Raw genomic sequence first — 22892 nt, 5'->3', positions numbered from 1 at the left:
TAAACTATGAGGCTGGAATTTAAAGCTTTTTATTAGGGGATATACATAGCACTATTACTGTTGATAAGACACTTTTACATTGTGGTGCTCTTTCTTATGGAAGCTATATAGTTCTGTAGTTCAGGCCGTTTATACAAAGGGACACTTATGAGATTTCTCTGACCCTTTAAGCTAGATATCAATGAAGACTGGTATACACATCATTAATAAGCATGTTTATACTTCATCGAATGTTACAGTCTTCATTTATTCCAATTGTGCTTCCTTTGGTAGACGGCTATTATGTTTTACTTTAGTACCATATTGTGGATGCCAGAGAACTTGCATTTGCCAAGGAATAATCTCCTGCAAGTAGAGGAAACTGATGCTATGATAAAATTCAGAAAACATTTAAGAAAACAGAGTTGGGTTTATATTTTGTTAGAAACAAAACAGTCCTCATAAAGAAAGCACAAAACAAGTTAAATTGCTGCAAGTGTAATATATTTCAACCTGGTGCCTATTTGAATTTATATAAATTCTGATTTAGAGTTGAAATTAATAAGGCATACTGTGGCTATAAAATGAGTCTCAATTTTCAATGTAGCATCAAATAAAGGAAAATGATACTCTACCTGAGATGCAATGTCATGAAGTAGAATGGTGTAGTCTAACTCAATGAAGTCGTCATTTCTTTGCTATAATAAAAAATAAAAACCTGCATTTAAGACTTGATATCACTGGCAAAAATGATAATTTTAAGAATCAGCTTTCATTAGTAGATGACAGTAATACTTCCACTTAAGTAAAATTAAAAATTGAATGTCATAATTTATTTAGCCTGGCAGAAAAACTATTCTCTTATAAATAAGATTTCTTTCAAACTACATTTTAAAATCATGATTAAAAAAAAAATTTTTCCTCTAAAAATCATTTACCCTTTCTCTGAGTTGTGGTAGCTACTTAAAAACATTACAGTCTATAATTTGTCATTTAAGATTCCTTAATGTTTCCATTATTCAGAAAAGCATCGTTTAAGGGATAAACTACTGAAATGAGAGTGTAAACTAAAGGAAACCAATTTTATAATAGAAATTCTCTTTTAAAAAACTGAAAATAATAAAATGTAATGTTTGATTTTGTAACTAAAGCTTTGATCTATGCTGCTTATTGCTTTGGACACATAAAGTATTTATACTATCAGCTGCACAGAAATATTGCATCTAGAGTTTCAAACCATGGTCGTCAGAAATTTTCTGTACTCACCCAAGGCTCTTTAAGGCTTATAACTGATGTATTGAAACAAGCCCTAGACTCCAAGAGGCAGCACAAACTCCTGTGGCTCCTTTGGTTGACAGTAATTATAAATATGGCCCCAGGATCAAGTAAAACTATAGTCTTCTCTCCTTAATAGTATCTTGAAGCAATCCCTTCTTTGACTATATCAACAAAGAATGTCCTTTAAGGATAAGGTAAAAATCAGGAAGGTTTCTTACGTGTTGGATCATAATAGGTAAAGATATATAAATATATACATGCTGAAGCAGTGGTTAAACTCTTCTGTTGGGATTTTCATTAATGCTTTAAAACTTCAATTTAGTGAAGGGTTACAGGAAATTTCTTTCATAAAGCAGTAACACTGCATATTTTGCTATAAAAACATGGCTTGAAAATCATGATTGTGATTGTATATCCTCTGTAACGTGGACCCAGCTACTCAATTATCTGAGCCTCAATGCCCCTATAGGAGTGTTATAACCAAGGTTGCTATCTACAAAAATGCATTAGAAGAAGGCTCTCTTAAAGTGTTATAAATAGTGATGCTAGGTATTTGGCATTACACTCTGAGTACTGTAATTGGTATCCTGTCCTCCAGTGTCCAAAGTTATCTAATAAATGGCTGCAAAAGCTTGTGGAGTAAAGGTGCTCCAGCTGCCTTGCAGTTTGTTATCAACAAACTGAAACAAGCCAATGGAAAGTGCTTTTCTCTTACAGAGTATTTTTCTTGTATTCCATTAAATACTACTAGTTGACATATTTTGTTTTTCTTTTAAACCTCTTAATAAAGCTAAACTCAAAGAATTTATTTTAATCTCTTTAAGGTCTAGAAAGAGGCAGTTTGGAATAGTCATATCAGACTTAAAATACAAGGCTAGCAACAAGTAAGATATGAGGTTGTCAATTATGACTAAATGGGTTATAAAAGATAATTATATACAGCAAGCTTCACAAAGACTGAGGTGCTAATATTTTTGTTCCAGCTGATCCTGGGGGAAAAATGCCAGCCATATCTCTAGCTCTGACACTACCATTTCACTAGAGGAAAAAAGCAGAGGTGGTTTCAGTATCACATGATTATAGTAATTTGAACACAAAACTTAGGTTGCAAAAGGAAATAATCTGTATTAAGCTGCACACAAAAACCATTGCCAAATTATTTATAATTCAAGACTTCACTCTCTTGAAACTGCAGCTTCACCTTCTCTAGCCTTGATAACTGACTTCTTCAAATACTGACTTCACTATCTTAAATACAAAATGACTAAAGGGGTACTATTTATCCAATATGAATTATAACACCTTCAGTAAATATTAAATCTATTAATAGTGTATTTTATAGAAATTACTTACCACTTGCTTGACAGTTTGAATTTTTGCCATTTTATACCATGTATTTTCAGTAGAATTTTGCCATATTATATAACCACAGGCAACCCAGGCTAAATGTTGAACTGGCTTCATTTCTGGAGGTACATTTCCAAAACTGTCTGGTGAGGGAAACATTTATATGATAAATGGAATTATTTTATATATACAGTATTAACCTTTAAAAAAATCTAAATTCTTAGTCATGTCTTAGTTTTCTTCAAATGCATACAGAAAGTAATTAATTTAATTAAGCCATAGATTGATCTATAAAGTTCCAAGGCTTTTTTTGTTGTTGAATTAGATTAGTAATAAATATTTTTGCAAAAGTCAGTATATTGCCAGCATAATGTTAACATCTAACAGTTTTGAGCATAGGTAATTGATACTGATCTTAAAGTAAAAAAAAAAAAAACATTTTTCCGTGCCATATATTTATATACCTGGAATATTTTGTGCTTCTAGTGGTTCCTTCATAGACTTGAGTCTATGATAAAATGTGTTGTCTTCGTCATCTGGGTTCTTTCCAATTTCTCCTTCAAATGTGAAGTTGACTTCTGGTGCAGTATCTTGTCCCATTGGAGGGTACAGTACTTCAGCTGTGCAATTCACTGTAACTTGCTGTTTGAAACATTTTGTGAAAGATCTTTACATGTAGATGGCCATCCATTACTAATTATTGTTCTTTGAGATATAACATTTAAAGCATTGCCCCCCTAATGATGTTGTTTCAGACTTGACTTGAGTGTACCTATTCCAGAGGTATCTAATTGATGGTGGCCCAATAATTTTCTTAGAGGTATCTAAAATAGGTAACTTATTTTATAACATATAAGGTCTCATAATCTTGTAAATTCATTTTAAAACTATGTATTTCAGTATTAATGGGAAGTCCATTTGTAAGGCAGAGTTTAGTCTGTCTTTATATACCAACTCTAGACTCTGGTTACATTTTTAAGTCTGTCCATTACTCTTATTCTCTCCTCCTGAAATAACAGAAATTTCCTCAAACTCAGATTCTGCAATCTATATCCAAATATAAAATGAGAAGATTGTAGCATTGGTTCTGCTTTGTAAAGATGACTCTCAAGCAGCTCAAATGCCTTTTAATGAATCTCCTTATGTTAGCCTGTATCTCTTCTTAATTATGCTTAACAAAAGGGCAAGCTTTTTAAAATTTCAAGATGGTTATGGTACAAGTGGTAGTTCCTTCCTTTTAAGTTTGTCTCATTAATAATTTGACAGGTGTATAATTTTTTAAAATTTCCCTGCCCCATTACTGAAAGATTCTTATCTGAACACAGTGGTATCAGTTGGCCATTCTATTGCTCTTAAATATCTAAGAAAGCACTTGCTTTCTTTAAATAAAAGAAATGAAAAACAGAATGAAACAGACATTAAAAAGTGATGATGATTGTAGAGTTAATTATTACACTTGTTCATATTAGGCATAAATTCATACTGGCCTATGAGTATGTAACATTTTTAAAGGAAATTTATTTGAACTGAAGTATATAGAGTCTCTTTTCTAAATAGCGTGATAGAAATACTAAGTGTATCTCAGAATACACAAAAAGTAAAAACTGACCTTTGTATGGTGATCATTTTTTTTGAGGCAGGGATTTTACAGCAACTTTTTTAAAAACCAAATTAATCCTATGATTTGATCAGCAGAGGTGATATGGAATATTAGGAATCAAATTTTATTTCATAATAAAATGACATTTCACTTACTTTTTGGATAATTTCTTCCGCAGAAAATTTAAGGTGATACTTACGTCCTCTTCCCGGAATATCCTAAAATTAGGAAAATGTGGTGTTATTATAACAATAACTCAATTCTTTACATTGTTAGAAGAATCCATTCTCATTGGTTGGGTGTGGTGCTGACTGTTGGGGGTAAATGATTAAGGCCTTACACCTTGACCAAGGCATGTCACCATGTTTGTGACATCTAATTTAGCAGGTCCTCTAGCAGGGTTATTTTGGATGAGAACAAGAGGGTGAGATAAAAGCATATATAAATAAAATCGGTTATAATTCACTTTCAGTCATACTCTAACCTCTGGCTCTGTGATCCTAAATTCCACATAAGAAATTTTGAAAATTTTAATTCTAAAGGTGACAAATAGGATGCCCCATTGAAAAGCTTTTTCATAAAGCCTTATGTACCCTCCAAATAGTGTTCAATGAAGATGAATTCCATTTTGAGGCAGCTTACTGCAAAGTGGTTAGAGAATGTTAAGTACTGCTTTTACTTGTATGTTAGTGGACCTGCAAAATGATGCGTTAACAAATTTTATAACAGTAAGACAGACGTTTAGGTATTTCACTTTTGAATCAAGATGTAATTGAGAATCTATACCTAATTATGTTATCTGGTGTGGTTTTGAAATAACATTTACTCCCTGTCAGCTCTTAAAGACTTTTAGCAGTTAAACTTCTGTCAGATAAATAAGGGTCAGTCTCAAATCTATTAGATTTTAGTAAAATGGAAACAAGCTTAGTGGTTGCTGAGGTCTTGAGCGTTTAATTTAACCCTTTAGCCAAAGGGGGCCCATCATTCAGCAGTCAGTGGCAGTAGTGTTTGGATGGTTGAAGTGAAGCTTCAGGCCACGGTACTTTTACTCTGCTTTGTCAGTTTCTGTTGCTTTTTGTTTACCCCTTCATTTTGGTCAAAGCGTCTAATAAAGGATTGATCTTAAAATTCAGGCAGTGAAGAATCTTTTGCAAGACGGGAGCTTTTGTTGGCCCAGATTGGAGTAGTAGATGCTAAACATAGCGCCAGTTTTAAGATCCTTTTGAAAATGGTTCCTATAGGTTTCACTTGGGGAAAGGGGAGAAGCCGCCCCAATTGAGAACATTTACCGATTTCCTTGTAGCAGGGCCCATAAAAACTATCAGTGCCTCTGCCTTCCCGTAAAAACAACAAACAGCCCCGGGGCCGTCCCCAGAGACTGGAGTGCGGCCCAAGCCCAGAAGAGCCAACTCCTCTAGAGAGACAGCCAGCCTTGAGGCCCAAAACGGGCAAGGGGTATGGGGAGTCAGGAGCAGGTGGAGCTGAGACCCTCGACGGTGGGGGGAACGCTAGCAGGTGCCGCCACCACCCTCTGCCCGACTCACCTGCAGGCTGGCTTGTTTGACTGTCTGCACCAGAAACACCTTGTGGGGGCTGCCCTGCTGGTAGTTGATGCAGCTCTCTACCACCGAGGCCGCCCTGGTGGCCGGGTAGTGGGTCGGAGGGATTGCCATTCTTGGTGAGCGGCGGCTGGGCTTGTGTGGGGCTGCTCGAGCTTCACAGGAAGGGAAGGGCACCCCCGTCCTGCCTGCTGCCGAGTCCCCCAGGCGGAAAAGTCAGCCCTCCTCCTTCGGGCTGGGCGGGGCCTGGGGCGGGGCCGCCAGCTCCTTCCCTCCCGGTCTCCCTCCTTCCCTCCTTTCCTCCTTCCGATTCTGCAAGCCGCAAGCCGCTTCCTGGGAGCTGGCTCCTACCGAGGCTGCTCTTGGAGCCCCGCCCTGCTACCGCCTACTGTTACTCTCTGGTCCCTGTTTGAAGAGAGCCCCCTCCTACTTTAAGGGTGGGGCGGGTGAGGAGGGAGTCGTTGGGCTGGGTTGTCAGGGACTACATCCTTCCTTTTATTAACCTTTACAGAAGCTTGGGGAGGGGCTTTCGGGCCTTCGCCTTAGTGGAGAATCTCTGGGGCTTCAAGTTTCCTCTTCGTGGAAGGAGGCTGGTTGCTTTACTTGCAGGCTGGAGCGCAACTTCCTTATACACCACCCGCAGTGTCCGGCACGAGCGCAACTTCCTTATACACCACCCGCAGTGTCCGGCACGGGGCAAAGTACAAAGGAGCGCCAGGTAGTGAGTCATAGTGATTCCTTCTTTTCCCTTCCCTGGCCAGGAACAGGCCTGCTCATACCCAACTTTCTGTGGTGGTGTATCAGTTCTGCCCAAATCAGGGTGCGAGAGACTGCAAACGATAGCATTAATTTGGAGGATTATGTAATTTAAGTCAGGAGAATTTTAAAAGGTACTTGCACTCCTCTCTCCCTTTGCTGATCTTCGAAAGATGAGGTTTTGATATCACACCATGCTTCCAACTTTCTAAATCACTTTGAAAATTTTACTTTGAGGATTAAAACTTACTTAAAAACTGAATTTATACAAAGCACTACATTGAAGTAGCTTCTAACAAAAGCAGTTTTTAAAGCTCCTTAAGCAAGCACAGACTTTTAGTAGGCAGTGCATTTTTACTCTCCAGATCTCTTAATTACCTCCTGTGAGCTTTAAAGGAACTATAGTCTAGGCTGTTCTTTGGATTTGCTGTAGATCTAGCAGCTAAGATTTCTTTTCATCAAGTGTATAGCCAAACTGACACGCTTGTTGGCTTAGAAATAAAGACTCTATGCTATTTTTCCCAAAAATGATTTTGAAGGTTCCTTGGGTAGACATATATATTGTGTTGCTTTTTTTTAAAAAAAAAGTTAACAAAAATGTATTTGTAATGTGTTGTTTTCCTCAAATACCCTTTTTAATTTATTTATAAATAAAGTCTTTGGAGTAAGATTTTTAAAGAATAGTAAGTGGTAAGGCATTCCCATTCTTTCTAATTATATTAGCCAACAACCATCACATAACTAGAGGATGAAAGGGTTAGTTTCTCCTCAAGGCTTTTTGTAAAAAATTGAAGCTTGTTTTTCTGTTTTTGGGTGGGAGCGGTGGGGGGATGAGTCATTCATCTATCAGCCAACCTCTTAGGTTGTCATTGTATTTGTGTGTTAGTTGTATGAATTATGTGCTCCTTTGATAGTGTCCAAGGAGGAGTGGCCGAATACGTTCTAATTACCCAGAAAGAGCTTTTTTGCTGATAATGAAATTTTAAAGTTTTCACAAGTAGCTAGTTAACATCTGTTTTATTACCAGTTAGACTTGTGAGGAGTACAATATGTGAGCTTCCTAGATGAAACTACCCTTTTGAAGCTTTACGAATACAGTTACCATCTCTGTAGATCAAGGCTAGTAACAGAGGTTGTGACGTATCAGGCATTTATTTACTAAAAGTACACATACCAATTTAGGTTCTTTTTAAAATATAATTATTATATTAAAATTTTTAAACTGCCTATTTAGAGATTTTAAATTGCATTGAGAGAATCTTATTCCTATATTTGAGTCCTTGAAATCTTACTTACTAAAATTTCATTAGTGGTAAGTCAAGAAATCATTATCCGCAAACTTGAATAATATATGAGTTACCTTGAAAGTAGCAAAATTATTATGGGTCTCTGGGATCGGGCAAATTAAATTATTATTTTAAGTAATTGTATGAACATAAAACTTAAGTAAAAACTCCTATGGCTTGCAACTTTGATAAGACTATGAAGTCAAAATAAATCTACAAAATAGAGATATACAATAAAACCAACACAAATTCTAATTAACAGTAATTTTAATGTGAGAGATGATGTTTTGTCAAAATGAAATTGTCTTTTACAAAATTCCAGTGGTCTGACCACAGGAGCATGGATTCTTTTGCCTTCAGCATATCTATTCAGTGCCTACCAAGTGATGTCTTAGTTCTTCCACTTCTCTATATAAGCTACAGTAAAATCTCTCTTTGTGCAGTGTCTTCTAACAGCTTTTGAAGTGAATGCATCGTGTGCAGGTTAAATCAGTTTATATTCTTATTAGCCTTTTAGAAACATGTTTGATTAAGAGTGTTGGTACAGATCCTGGCTCTGCCACTTAAGAGCTGTATCACGTTTGGCAAGTTACTTAGCTTTTCTGACCCTCAGGTTTCTCACCTGTAAAATAATAATAAAAAATAGTGCCTACTTCATGGGTCTGTGATGAAGAACAAGTAAGACAGTTCATAAAAAGTGCTTAGCACAAGCCTGGTACATAAGTGTTCTGTTATTTGGCATCCACTTGATTATAAACGCAGCCTGAAATCCCTGAAACTGCAGGGATTGCTTGTCTGTGATCTGGCCCTCCACGGCACTGCTGTCCAGTAGCAGTCTGTGCAGTGATGGAAATGTTTGGCTCTGCTGTCCCGGACAGTAGCCACTCTCCACACCTGCCTGTTGACCACTTGTAATGTGACTAGTGCAGCTGAGGAACTGAATTTTAAATTTTATTTAATTTCAATGTAAATATCCATGATTAGTGATTACCATATAGACAGCACAGATCTAGAGTATGTTGTATGTCATATTATTGTCAAATTGAAAACAAAATTTAAAATGTTTCAGAGAACTTGAGCATACTAGAGAATATGTCAGTGGACCACAGTTTTGGAATCCCTTCAGTAATTCTGTGGTGATTTGGCAGTTGTTTCTCTTCTCCTTTTCCTGCTCTCGGTTCTGATAGCTGTTTGTGTCTCTCCCGGGAAAATCAACCATTCAGCATTGTTTCCCAGCCTATCCTGAAGCTCTTGACTGCTGGAAGATTAAAGGCAGTTCATCAGGCACATTCACACTTAGGCTCTCTATGGAAACTGCTTATTCCAAGCTGACATCTACTGAAATTTGCTGTTTACTTCTTCCAAACCATTCACAGATCTGTACGCAGGAACACACACTCATTAATGTCCATTTACCTGCAGTTATCTGCAGACACCTTTGAAAGCAGCCAACTTCTTCCATCTTATGGTCTTGAGGAAGGTTTCAGTTTAAAGGAAAAATGCCTTGCAAACAGTAGATACTCATGAAATGTTTTTTTCAATGATATCGTCGTAGCCTGTGTTTACATATATTTAGTATGCATGTAAGGTGATTATTTCATCCTATTTATGTTGTCATTAGTAGTTTCAAGTAAACACTGACCTGTGTGTCTATTTGAATGACTTATGTTAATCATGATCATTTTGCCATTAATCATTTTCAGGTGTTAGTTATTCCGCCTGGAACTCCCTTCTCTCCTATTTTCTCAGTCCATAGTGTACAATTTGTAAAATCAAATAGCAACTATCTCAATGAATTAACTGCATAGCTCCTATTTTCAGGTAATTGTCCTCATAGAGATTTAAGGAGAGAGCACTGTGTCCCAGGGAAGGGAGGCATTCCAAAAGAAATGGGTAAGCTCTTTGGAATGTAGGTTACTATTAATAGAATAAGAACCTTAGACGGACTTTTTATTTTAATTTGTTGACTTTTACTTTCTACTTGTGAAATTCAGAATTAGCAGAATTAAAACCATGGAATACTTTGGTGGTGTGCCCCACCCTCACCTCCAAGTAAGAACAGAAAGGACAGGATTACTTTTTAATTATTTTTATTTTATTTTATTTTATTTTATTTTTGTGGTACGCGGGCCTCTCACTGTTGTGGCCTCTCCTGTTGTGGAGCACAGGCTCCGGACGCGCAGGCTCAGCAGCCATGGCTCACGGGCCTAGCTGCTCCGCGGCATGTGGGATCTTCCCGGACCAGGGCACAAACCCGTGTCCCCTGCATCGGCAGGTGGACTCTCAACCACTGCACCAGGGAAGCCCAGGATTACTTTTTAAATAAATTCTAGAATAATTTTATAGCAAGGCCATCATATTTGAAGGAAAAAGTAAAAATGATGAGAGGTGGTTTTTCATTTAAATTAGTAGGAGTTATTTCATTTTGGTAATTATATAATGGTATGCTGATTTTTTCTTCTTCTTCCTAAATTACTTTCAGGTTTGAGTTTACACATAAAAAACAATCAGGTGGTGCAGGCCAGTTTGGAAAAGTGATAGGTGTACTGGAGCCTCTGGACCCAGAGAACTACACTAAGTTGGAGTTTTCAGATGAAACATTCGGGTCAAATGTTCCAAAGCAATTTGTGCCTGCCGTAGAAAAGGTAAAAACAAACAAAAAAAACCTTTATTGCATTCCAAAAAAAATCAAAAACAGTCTATTAGGTATGAAATCACATTGCTATCACATTGTCTTCTGTGGTTCATTTTCATTACAGTTCTGCTTCTTTTTCTCATTAAACTTTCCATCTGATTAGAATCATTAAGTTCAAGAGCTATAAATATATGCTATGACGATGAGGGGAAGTCATTCTGTTTCTTAATCATAGTTATTGTATTTCTCTTGATAAATTGAAACTACTTCATTGATTATAATCAGCACTTGAAATTTGCAGTAAGCTTAGGGGTTTATGAAAGTTTTAGATGTACTGATGTAGTAGAATGTACATTCATTAAGATTCCCAACACCTGGGTGCTGTCCTCATCTCTGCTAGTGATTAACATACCCTTGGGTAAGTCATGGTGTTCAGAGCCACTTTCTTTTGTAAACTGAGCATATAGTACTTAATTCCAAACCCCTCACAAACTCAAGGATCAGATAAGACTCTGATATTTCTTTGGGAATTGTGAAGTGATTTGCACATATAATGGGTTACTAGTGATTTGTTGGCTTTCTAGGTCAACTGGCTTTAAGACAGTTGTAAACTTTTAGCAACTGTCTATTCTTGTAGATTGAGATTTTTAGGTTTGTTTAACCTTTTAACTTAGAAATCTTTATTAACAGATCATAATTTTGGCTTCAGCATTAATTTTGGTAGCATTTTTTGTGATTAGTGTGTTTCATTCATTATACTTTATTTCAAGACAATAGTTTGTCATTCACACAGTTTTAAATGATCTTTTCTTCTCCAGGATTAATGCAAGTGAAGGAAAGCTCAGATATTTTTCAGCATTTAGAGTTTACAGTTTTGAAAGTCAGAAATATATTGTACTACATGTGCAGCTGCGTGATTGTCTTGCCATGAAAAACTGTCTTGAATTGTAGGAGCTCTACGAGTATTTAAGTGACTGAATGGAAAAACAAATTGCACACTTATCAAATTGTACTCTTTAAATATGTATAGTTTATTGTATATAAGTTATACCTCAATAAAGCTGCTTTTTTAAAAAAAGGATTGCTTTGGAAAAATGAAATTAGCTTTTAATTTTAGCTCTTACCGACATTGTATAACACTAAAGCTGTTAGGTAGTGCAGAGCAGTGACAGGTATATAGTAGGAGCTTAAGACACAGCTGTTGATTAGATGTCCGTTTTTTTTTTAAGAAATGTAAATTTTGTTGTTGTTGTTGTTTATTTTTACTTGTTGACAGTTTTGCTTTTTATTTATTTATTTATTTTTGGCTGCGTTGGGTCTTCGTTTCTGTGCGAGGGCTCTCTCTAGTCGTGGCGAGCGGGGGCCACTCCTCATCACGGTGCGCGGGCCTCTCACTATCGCGACCTCTCTTGCCGCGGAGCACAGGCTCCAGACACGCAGGCTCAGTAATTTTGGCTCACGGGCCCAGTCGCTCCGCGGCATGTGGGATCCTCCCAGACCGGGGCACGAACCCGTGTCCCCTGCATCGGCAGGCAGACTCTCAACCACGGCGCCACCAGGGAAGCCCTAGATGTCAGTTTTGATTGAAGTTTTATTTTAGAGAATTTCTTAGATTTGCCTTTCCCCTGTTTCCTCCTTGTAAAATTAAGATCATGCTGTCTCTGTAATGCATCATGAGAGTTTAGTAATTCTTGAAGAAGAGGTTATGAGAAAGTGATTGCTAGCGCTCTTAGCATCACTTTCAAGCCAGTTCTCACCTTTAAGTAATAGACTTTTGCAAGGGATGGCTCATCTAGAGTCCACAATAATGATACCTAAATAGGCTGTTCAACTTAAAAAAAAAATTTTTTTTAAAGAATGAAATATAGCATACATAAAAATGTTACACTTCTGAATACTAAAACGTTTGGGGGTTTTTCATAATGCTTCTGTGAGTGAAACCCACTCACTCCAGAACTTGTGTTCATTCATTAACAGGGGTTTTTGGATGCCTGCGAGAAGGGCCCTCTGTCTGGTCACAAGCTCTCTGGGCTCCGGTTTGTCCTGCAAGATGGAGCATATCACATGGTGGATTCCAATGAAATCTCTTTCATCCGCGCAGGAGAAGGTGCTCTTAAACAAGGTACGCTGTGTCTAGCAGTTGCCACGTCAGTGCATGTGTTTCCCTGGTGCACCATCAGAGCCGCGGAAGGCAGCACTGTGTTGGTTAGGTCTTCTTCCCATCCCCCCAACCCCACCAGAGCAGTAAGCAGCACCCCAGGGTACATGGATAGGCTCTGGTCAAGTATTCAGAGAATCAAAGTGAGGGTAGATTACTGTGTTTTCTTTCTTACAAAATTAAAATCCTACTTTGTTCTCCTAAATTATCTGGTATTTTTTGTAAGTTTAAATTCATAGATAATCTGTAAGTTCTACTTTTAATAGAGAAGACAAATGCTCAGAATTATAAGAATTATTTTAAAGAAACATTAACTATAGTCATCCTGTTTTTAGTGATTTATTCAGATGTCAGAAAAATCTATAAATTTGTAAACAGCTTTTTCATATATGACATTGTAGGCTTTTAGGCATTTGAAAGAATTCAGTAAACCTTATTCTCAGTGCAGACTTCTTGTTAAACTGCTAAAATTGTCAACCTTTCTCGCATAGAATAATATGTCTATTAAAACCCTGATGAAACAGAACCCTAAGCAATTGCAGATATATCTGATTCATTGCTTTTAAGAGAGAAAAGCAAATGACGGCACAGCAGTTTGACATTGGGGGCTTTTACGTTGTAACTGGGAGCCAGAAAATTCATTCTCTTTGTCATCTCTTCCATATCCGTTATATGGTAATTTGTTATGTCCATAAGTGGGTTTTTGCAGAGAATTACATTATGATTCACAAAACAGTTCAGAGATATTTTTGTCAAAAAGTGTCAAAATAGACAGCAGAAAATTAATCCTAACACATAATTTCCAGGCATTCGGAAAATCAGGATTTTATTGTATGAATTTTGGACTTTGTTGGTTTTGGTCTGTTTGCGTCTGTGACCAGGAGTGGGGCAATGGCTGGAGAAGGTTGCTCATTCCTTGACCAGGTTGCCAATTCCTTATTTTACTTAAACTAATGGGAGCCATTAGTAATTTGTGGTTTCGTTTCTCAGTTGTGAAAGGGTGAGAGAATCCTCCATTTTCTTTATGCCAGCTAGCTATTAAAAATGCATTTGAAATTTATGATCTAGAAACCTTGTCACAGTCTGTCAGTTGTATTAATAGGAAAAAGGGAAATAAAGTCACAAAGAAAATAAGACTTTATTACGCATGATTCAGATTGTATTGATAACACCTGCCTCTTGCCTTCTAGGGGTTCACCACTTTAATAAATCTTAAACTGGCAAATTGGTTGTAATCACTTCATATTCTTTTTTTCAGCTTTATTGAGGTGCAGTTGACAAAACTGTAAAATATTTAAAGTAATGATTTAATAAATGTATACACTGTGAGACTTTTAAAGTATAGTTAAAACAAATTAGAAATCACCAACTGTTCTATGCTGGTTCTTGACTGGAAATTGGTAGCTTTCCTGGATAGAGGTTATATAAAGCAAGGTAATTGGTAAAATCAATTAACAAAGAGCCTCAACCTTTTTAATTGTACCTATATGAAATATAAATAAATACAGGTTATATGCCCATAACATACACATAGTCATGAAAAAAGTCTGTATGTCTATGCATATTAACTAAACAGGTAAATATGTACCATTCAGTTTGTAAATACTTAAGTGTACAAATACTGTTATGTGTGATGATTGCCTGGTGGGGTGCAAAGGAAAAGCACCAGATAATAATTGAATTGAGGAGTATTGGGTTTTGCCAGATAAATATGTGCAAATAAACAGGTTGCAAGCGTGAAAAATGAATTACTTTGCTGTATCATCACCTGATTCTTATTTCTCCATGACTGAAAGATAAAAGGGTAAAAGGAAATTTTTGCTGGGCTCTTAAGAAAATCAGCTTTTCATGCATACACCTCCACTGATTATCATATGAGAGTTTTAGGGTGGAAAATGTTGATAAATGAGCTTAGTATCAGATTAGCTTATACTTTTGAGCTATTCTCTATTATCAAAACTGGAAGAAAAATAGTTCAAATTCTCACGTAGTTTTCATTGAAAAAAAATGAAAACTGGAACTATTTTTTCAGTCACAATGTAAACTTTGCCCCAGAGATTAATCAATGATGTAACTAAAACTGAAACGTGAAATTGAATGTTCTTTCAGGGCCTGTTTCACCCCATGGATGTTAACTGTTGCCATCATTGTCTATGGCCAATTTTTAGACTGCTGTGCTTGGTCTCTGCAGAAACATTGAACTTGTAGCTACTCTACAAGAGAAATAAAGGCCTACCCAGAGTCATGTTAGCTCATTTTACTCAGCAGTGTCCCTTTTCTGATCTCCTGGGCTTCGAGTTTGAATGCTGGCTCTACTTCATACTTAACTCTGTGGAAATGGGCAAGCCCAGGCTGTTTGGAGATAGTAATGCCAAAGTATTAGATGAGAATGTACTTGAAAACACTTGCACACACATATTTGGGCATAGTGAAGGCTAATCCCTCTTCCCTTCACATTACCTTTGACCTAGCACTGTGCAGTGCCACCCATTTGCCAGCTTTTGGTCTCAGAGTGGTCATAATAACACTTATTGATCACTTTTGTGCTGTGTATTATGTTGAGTACATGAATTATCATATCTTATCTTCAACAGTGGCCTTATAGTTGAGAAAATTGGGACTCAAGAGTAGTCAATCAAATGGCCCAAGGTTACATGTTAGTTAGTGGTGGAGCTGAGAGTTAAACCCAGACCAGAGCCTAGCCCTTGACCACCTCCTCACACAGCCTCTTTAGCACCCAGCCTGGTGTTATCAACTTTATCCCTAGGGGACTGAAATAGAAACATTACCACCTCTACGCACCACTTTGGCTTAAAAGGTCCTGTGATGGTGTGGCTATTTTCACTTGCTTTTTATTCTACTTCTGGAAAAATTGCTTGTAGGACTTGGCTGCCATGTGACTTTTAAAAAATGGCAGGAAAGGGCCTCCCTGGTGGCGCAGTGGTTGAGAGTCCGCCTGCCGATGCAGGGGATACGGGTTCGTGCCCCGGTCTGGGAGGATCCCATATGCCGCGGAGCGGCTGGGCCCGTGAGCCATGGCCGCTGAGCCTGCGCATCCGGAGCCTGCGCGTCCGGAGCCTGTGCTCCGCAACGGGAGAGGCCACAACAGTGAGAGGCCCGCATACCGCAAAAAAAAAAAAAAAAAAAAAAAAAAAAAATGGCAGGATGAATTTAGCTCTGGAATCTTGTCATATGGAATGGGACAGAGAAAAGCATGAATAAGGGCGAGGTGAATCAGAAGGTGGATTTAGGAAGAAAGAGGGAGTTAAAAGGAAAGGAGCAGGGTGAGGGAATATGAAACCGAGAACTGGACAGGTCGTCCTCAACAATTATATACTATACACTATATACTTGGCCCCTTCCTTCTCTTTAGAATATGACCGTCTCACACTCTAGCTCTTTTATATTACTGACCTGTTGAAAACACTAGTTAATGTGTAACTAAATTTTAATATGTCTGTTCACATCTCTCTTTCTGGGTACCTTCTTCTGCATTAATTACATTTATTTAGAGCCAAGGAAGCTCTGCTGTTGTGGTAACCCAAGAAGTTAACAAGAAATAGAGCTTCTACAGTCTAGAATTTTTAGTCTACTGCTTTAGCTGTCTGCGTAGAATTCTGCAGGCTTAGCTAATGAAACTTAGGAGTCTGCAGAGTTCAGTTATTCCTCTTTTCAGAGGAAATTAGGAGTAATGAGTCAAAGTTAGGTCTGAGCTAAGATATGATTTGAATTAGAAAACATTTCAAAGAAATGCAAGTATATTAAATGGCTGTTCTTATAATTATTGCACTTAAGCTAATAGTGTCTTTAGAACAAGTGCTTTGATGAATATACAAGAATAATTGCTGACTAGATTATTATAAACAAATTGATGCTTGGAAAATTTTGATTATTTTAAAACAAAACATTTTGTCACCTTTTCATGTTATGCTTAAAGTCTTTATTTAAAGATAATTCATCCAGTCTGAGGCTGAAGTATTATTCCACACTATCATAATGTCCAAATTAAATATGAGTGTTTGAAGTTTTTTTTATATTCTCTCCGCACTGTTACATTTTCAAACTCAGTCAGCATTTGTCACAGTAAGAAGTGTTCTTGTTATGTACTAAGTGGGATTAAAAAAATAAGGTTTTTTTATTTTAAAAAACACACATAAAAAACACATTGTGGTTTAGTGCTTAAATGGCCTTTAGCATCTAGGCCGATGTCTTTATTTTGTAGGTGAAGAAACATGACCTGGACAGACTGTGTTTTTCCAAAAGGCGTATAACTTATTAGAGGCAGAGCAGAAGCTAGAAACTTGGTTTTCTAATTCTCAGTCGGGTATTGAAATTGTTTAGCACAGGCATATCTCAGGCGTGACTTGATTATTGTCTCCAAGTATAAATAACTGTCTGCCAGGGACCAACAAGAAAGAATTGATTTACCTTGGTCAGAGACTTAACAGATAGTGTCTTTATTCCCGAAGGATTTCAGAAAGAATTAGTAACCCTCAACTGCATAATTTAAATGGGAAGGGACTTGATCGAATGTTGTTGTAAGACCCTTTTATATTATTTCTGCAACCTAATGATTTTTAGGATGAAAATATGGTAATGGACATACTAATATTAGAATTAAGTGTTGTCTTACTGTAAGTTCCATTTAGAAGAGTGACTGCTGCTGTTACTAGAAAAATGAGTCCAGATCAGATATTTTAACCTTATCATTTATGTGTGTACCTTTGGGAGAGCACTTTCTATTTCCCTTTTGTATATGTGGATAGGAAAGAGTTCCAATTTGTTTAAAGATTAATAAACCAATTTATTTTTTTTAAACCCTAGCCCTGGCAAATGCCACATTATGTATTCTTGAACCTATTATGTCTGTGGAAGTTGTAGCTCCAAATGAATTTCAGGGACCAGTGATTGCAGGAATTAACCGGCGCCATGGAATAATCACGGGACAAGATGGAATTGAGGACTATTTTACACTATATGCAGATGTAAGTACTGTTAGTCACTGACATCCTTGCTTTTATTATCCACAAGAGAAAATCAGAGTTAGCTTTTGTTTTTGGAAATTGTAGAGCAGATTGGCACATTTCCACGTTTGAGTATTGAATTTGTGGCTTATATGTATGTGGCAATTTCTGTACTTTGCTGTTAGAGCAGCTCTTTAAGTGCAAAATCTAAAAATAAGATTCATTTCAGGTAGGCCTTTTGTGAGTATGTCATTTTCTTAGATGTATAATTACCTTTCTTTCTCATTATAGCTTTGTTTGCATAGCCCTTTTATTATGTTCTAATTTATTGGGATAATATTTAATTCCCTTGCCTGTCCCTTACTTAAATCTCATGGAAGAAAAGGTTTATCACGTTACCTAAGGCCTCTTAGAAGACACTACTCTTGGCATGTAGCCTGTCATTGAGGAGTCCAAGGGAAAGTTGTATTCACATTTTCACAGAAGAAACACTGCTGCGTGGAGTGGGGATGAGAGGGATGGCTGTTAGTGGTGTCCGCTCCGTGAAACTGAAAGATTGGGTTTCTAGTTGTGTCTGTCAAATGAAATTACTTTCAAATAGGGTTTCTACTGTGGTAAAACAAAAACAGGTTTCTCTTAGGCTTTTAATTCTTTTAAACCAGGAGTAGTTAGTAGAAACCTGAGTCTAAAGGAGTTAAAATGACTAAGTCTTCTCTGTATTTTTCTCAAATATTTTTCAATAAGCAATGCTGAAGTATCTACTGTGTATGTTTTCAGGTCCCTCTAAATGAAATGTTTGGTTATTCTACTGAACTTAGGTCATGCACAGAGGTAAGCAAGTGTTTAAATTTTACTTCAGTGTTCTTCAAGAGACCATCCTGCAAAATCATCATTTTTGTGAAATCTTGTCTTTGCATGACTTTACTTGGTAGTTGTTTAAAAAAAAAAATCTGCTTTTTGTTTCTGTTTTTGTGTTAAACCCCCAGGGGAAGGGAGAATATACAATGGAGTACTGCAGATATCAGCCATGTTTACCAGCTGCACAAGAAGACCTTATCAATAAGTATTTGGAAGCTACAGGTCAACTTCCTGTAAAAAAAGGAAACGCCAAGAACTAACTTTCCTCACTTTGTTGACTAACTGTATCTGCAAGGTTTAGATATGTTAATGGATTCATGGAATAAATTCAGCCTGAAAAGAAGTAATTTTAGAAGCCCTTCCTATTATATTCAGGAGCTTCTTTTATATCATAGTTAATTCTGTGTATATCTCAACGGTTGATTAGTTTTATACCTCAAATAAAATATGATTATTACTGAAATATATTTAATATTTATTTGAGGGAGGAAGAGACTTATGTCTGTTATACTTAATAAGCTTAGAACATGTATAAACGTCCACATTTTTTCATAAGAATTTTCAACATACAGAAAAGCTGAAAACATAGTACAAAGAACAGCCATGTACCTTCCATCTAGACTCAACAATGAACAATTTTGTTAAGTGTTTATCGGATAATAATTTGTTTTGTCATATTTGCTTTTTATGTTTGTCTATTGTCCATCTATGTTGCATACTTTCATTCTTCAAGTTGTTTTGCTGTATACCTGAAAGTGAATTGCATATATCATGACACTTCTTGGAGTATCACCTTTTTTGTTTAAGAGTGGATTCCTTTGTGACAACCTGGATAGCTAGCCCTAGAGGGTATCATGGTAAGTGAAGTAAGTCAGAGAAAGACAAATACTGTATGATTTTACTTAAATGTGGAGTCTAAAAAGCAAAACAAGTGAACAAACATAACAAAATGGAAACAGCCTCACAGATACAGAGAACAACCCAGTAGATGGTGGTCAGAGGGGAGGGAGGGGCAGGAGGAGTGAAATAGGTGAGGGAGATGAAAAGGTGCAAACTTCATTATGAAATAAATGAGGCACAGGGATAAAGTGTTTTTAAAAAAAAAAAAAATGGAGAACGCTTTTCAGATTTTCTAATGCTAGCTAAATTTCTAGCTGTTTTATATAGAGCTGATTGCTTCAATTTGTGGCTTCTGCAGATTTTTAACTGCTTGTTTTTAGGAGTATAAATGTTACTTTGTTGCAGACCTGTGAGGTAAAAAAAAAGGCCCTTGCATATGCTATTGCTGTCTATGTTCATTTTAATGTTTCTGCAGCTTGGAAATAATAAAATATAACCTACAGGGTTGCTGGCTAGTCTATTTCATCCACCTATTAAATGCTAGTTGAATTAGAGTCTGCTGGAATGTATCATATATTGTATTCATTGAGATTGTGAAAGAAAATGTTAAACTAGAGGATGTTGGACATTGCCAGGGAGTTCTACCATACTGTTCAGAATTGCTTCATCCAAAAACCATCTGATGTGAAAGACATATCCTAGTCCTTTCCCTTAGTGGATAATAGACATGAAATAACTGTTTTAAATTCCTTTGTTTTCCTTGATTTGTAGATTTGGCTCTATAACTTCAGGTTCCTAGAAAAAAAGACCTTTAAAAAGTATTGAGCAAATGTTTTCAAGGCATTTGTTAAATGCTTTAAATGCATTATCCATTTTAGTTTTCACAACCCTATGAAACTAGGTACTATTATTATGACCATTTTGTAATAGAGGCAGAAGCACAGAGTAAGGTGAATAACTTATCTAAGACCACACAGCACATTAACTTTTCAAGTTGATAATGCATTTATGGTACTTATCAAACCAAGTGCATTTTCCCATGAATATGTCTGTTGCTACAGTAGCATCAAGCCTGAAAAATTGTGTTGCTTTGGCATTTCATCAGCATCTCATGCTATTCACACTGACTTTGAATGTTGTTCCTGATGAGGAAATACCGTCATAGAATTTAGCACAGTTCCTCTTGCTGTCGCTAACAGTCAGAAATATTAGAACTAAGATGGGTAAATTTGGAAGTGCTTTTAACTTGTTAAACATTTTGGTTATGAAGATACGGTGCCAGAAAAGAGTCGAGATATCTAACACAACACCAGCGTTTCATAGGCAACGACACAGGCCCAGCTGGTGGGAGTAACTAGAGTAGGATCACCTAGGAACCCATCCAGGACCAGAACCCACATCTTTTGTTAACTCATTAGCTTGGCTAGAGTTGGTAAAGACCACATACCAGCCAAAGTCTGTATAAGGAAAAAATTAATGAGAATATTCATAAATGAGGGTTTCTTTTACACCGCTGTTGTAAAGGATGATTGTTGGCTAATTTAAAGACAGTATTGTGTTGGAGAATGGTAGCAGCACTAGGCCTGCGGCAGTATCGCCCTGATTCCCAACCCTGGCAGCACTTTAAAAATTACCTGGGGAGCTTTAAAGAGAAATACCCAGGCCAACCCCTAGATACTCTGATTCTTTGCATCAAGATCAAAAGTTTTCCAGCTTATTCTAGTATACAGGCAAGGTTAAAGACCATTGCAGGGCTTCCCTGGTGGCGCAGTGGTTGAGAATCTGCCTGCCAATGCAGGGGACATGGGTTCAAGCCCTGGTCTGGGAAGATCCCACATGCCACGGAGCAACTAGCCCCGTGAGCCACAAATACTGAGCCTGCGCGTCTGGAGCCTGTGCTCCGCAACGAGAGGCCGCGATAGTGAGAGGCCCGCGCACCGCGATGAGGAGTGGCCCCCACTTGCCGCAACTAGAGAAAGCCCTCACACAGAAACGAAGAGCCAACACAGCCATAAATAAATGAATAAATAAATAAATAAAAAAAAATTAAAAAAAAAAAAAACAACTCATCACTTGACTCTCATACTTGTTCTGAACCTCAATACAGATGTTTAAGTCTTTAAAAAAAAAAAAAAAAAAAAAAAAAAAAGACCATTGCAGTATAACCTGTACCTCCAAAACATGAAATGCAGGATTTGTTCAGATGTGTCACGTTATTAATATTCTTTTGTGTGATGTTAGTGATGGGCTATTGGTTCTTAGCTTGGTAAGTTTATCTTTAAAGATGTACAGTCAATTTCTGTTATTCCTTGCCTCCTTGCTCACTCTTAGATCTACGTTGTGAAGTCACTAAAATTTAATACTGAAATTTTAGGATTTTTCATATTTTAATACTTTTGAAATCTGGATGAGTCTTAAAATTGATGCCAGTGAAGTGAGGCAGCCATCAGGTAAGTAGTAAATTGTGACATGTAGGAATATATCCCTTTGTAGAAAACATCTACTTGCATTGCTAAAACTGTCAATTTTTGAATTAGAGCTTTAATTGCTGCTTACAACGTCTTCAAATAAAACTGTAATGCATCGTTGAAATAGTTCATGTTTTCCCAGGCAATTTATTGTGAGCATGGATTCATTATCCTTTCAAATAAGTGCCAGGCGGCATGCTAGTGATTGTAGCACTTTGAAAGTTAGGAAAGGTCACAGGACAGGTCATAGAATCTTCTAAGCTGAGAGAAATCAGTGTGATAAACTCATATGTCATGAAGCACTATCATTCAAGGGCCAATATAGAAACTTCCAATTGACTTTCAAAAGAACTTACGTAACTTCTAACTATTCATAACTCAGGAAAAACAAAACTATAAGTAGAATCAAATGGAATGCAGGCAAAATCCTGGTGTTATTTTGTATGTCTTAAAATTTTTGAAGGTTCTAAAGAGATTAGGAAAATAAATGTGATACTGTTATCGTCATTGGGTCAGAGTGATTCAGAATTCTTTAGACTCCTAATGAATAAAAGAGGGCTTAGGAAATTTAGAGGTTTTCATTTTATGTCAAGGCAGATGAAGTAATTTTTCTCCTCTGTTAGCTAGCAAAATCAGTATTAGTAAAATCAGTCAGCAATTTTAGAGTTTGTGCTAGAAAAGAAGTTCTGATGGTGATATTGAGAAATGTTTAGTTGGTTTAACTTACAGGTTTTGTAAATTTATAAATTAGGTAATTTTTTTTGTATGTCGTATGTGTAGAATTCACCTTCATAATCGATTATACCGAAATCTGTTAAAGGGTTACCACCTTAGCTTCCTTACCTGATTGAATTATGGTCACATTTGTGAGCCTAATCTCACTAATTTAAAATGTCTTTACAAGGATGAGAGGACTTTTAGAAAGTTGAGACAAGAAAGCTGAAACCCCTTTCTAGCTCTTAACGTGACACTGAAAGATTAAAAATCACAGGACATTGAATATGCTCTTATAATGCTCTTGGCACTTTTTTTCCAAGGTATTTAGGGAACTTCAGTTAGAGGAGTTTATTACTTGGTTCTGGCATCGTTTGCCACTAGATTGTTTGATATCTTAGGGAAAGTATTTTCTCTGCATTATCATATATGTGGGAGATCTGATGTTTT

General features: G+C 36.8%; 2 protein-coding genes across 2 annotated transcripts in view; one reads left to right on the top strand and one right to left on the bottom strand.

Annotated features, from left to right (window-relative positions):
* Positions 1-19764, top strand: part of GFM1 (G elongation factor mitochondrial 1) — a 43915-nt gene extending 24151 nt beyond the window's left edge. The window contains exons 14-18 of the mRNA XM_082624749.1: positions 10288-10450; positions 12418-12562; positions 17423-17583; positions 18340-18393; positions 18549-19764. Coding sequence (XP_082480875.1) covers positions 10288-10450; positions 12418-12562; positions 17423-17583; positions 18340-18393; positions 18549-18680 — 655 coding nt within the window. The 3' untranslated portion in view covers positions 18681-19764. The remainder of the gene's footprint in view (positions 1-10287; positions 10451-12417; positions 12563-17422; positions 17584-18339; positions 18394-18548) is intronic.
* LXN (latexin) lies at positions 14-6178 on the bottom strand. Its single transcript, XM_082624750.1, has 6 exons — positions 5749-6178; positions 4360-4422; positions 3069-3246; positions 2611-2747; positions 615-677; positions 14-345 (listed from the first exon to the last, which is right to left on the bottom strand). Exons 1-6 carry the CDS (start codon positions 5875-5877, stop codon positions 247-249), a joined length of 669 nt encoding a protein of 222 aa, XP_082480876.1. The 5' UTR covers positions 5878-6178; the 3' UTR covers positions 14-246.
* Positions 19765-22892: the final 3128 nt, after the last annotated feature.

This window comes from Mesoplodon mirus, assembly GCF_964341445.2.
Source record: "Mesoplodon mirus genome assembly, chromosome: 6".
NCBI classification, from domain to species: domain Eukaryota; kingdom Metazoa; phylum Chordata; class Mammalia; order Artiodactyla; family Ziphiidae; genus Mesoplodon; species Mesoplodon mirus.
The sequence above is the reverse complement of the archived record's forward strand: the minus strand, read 5'-3'. Positions and strand labels throughout refer to the sequence as shown.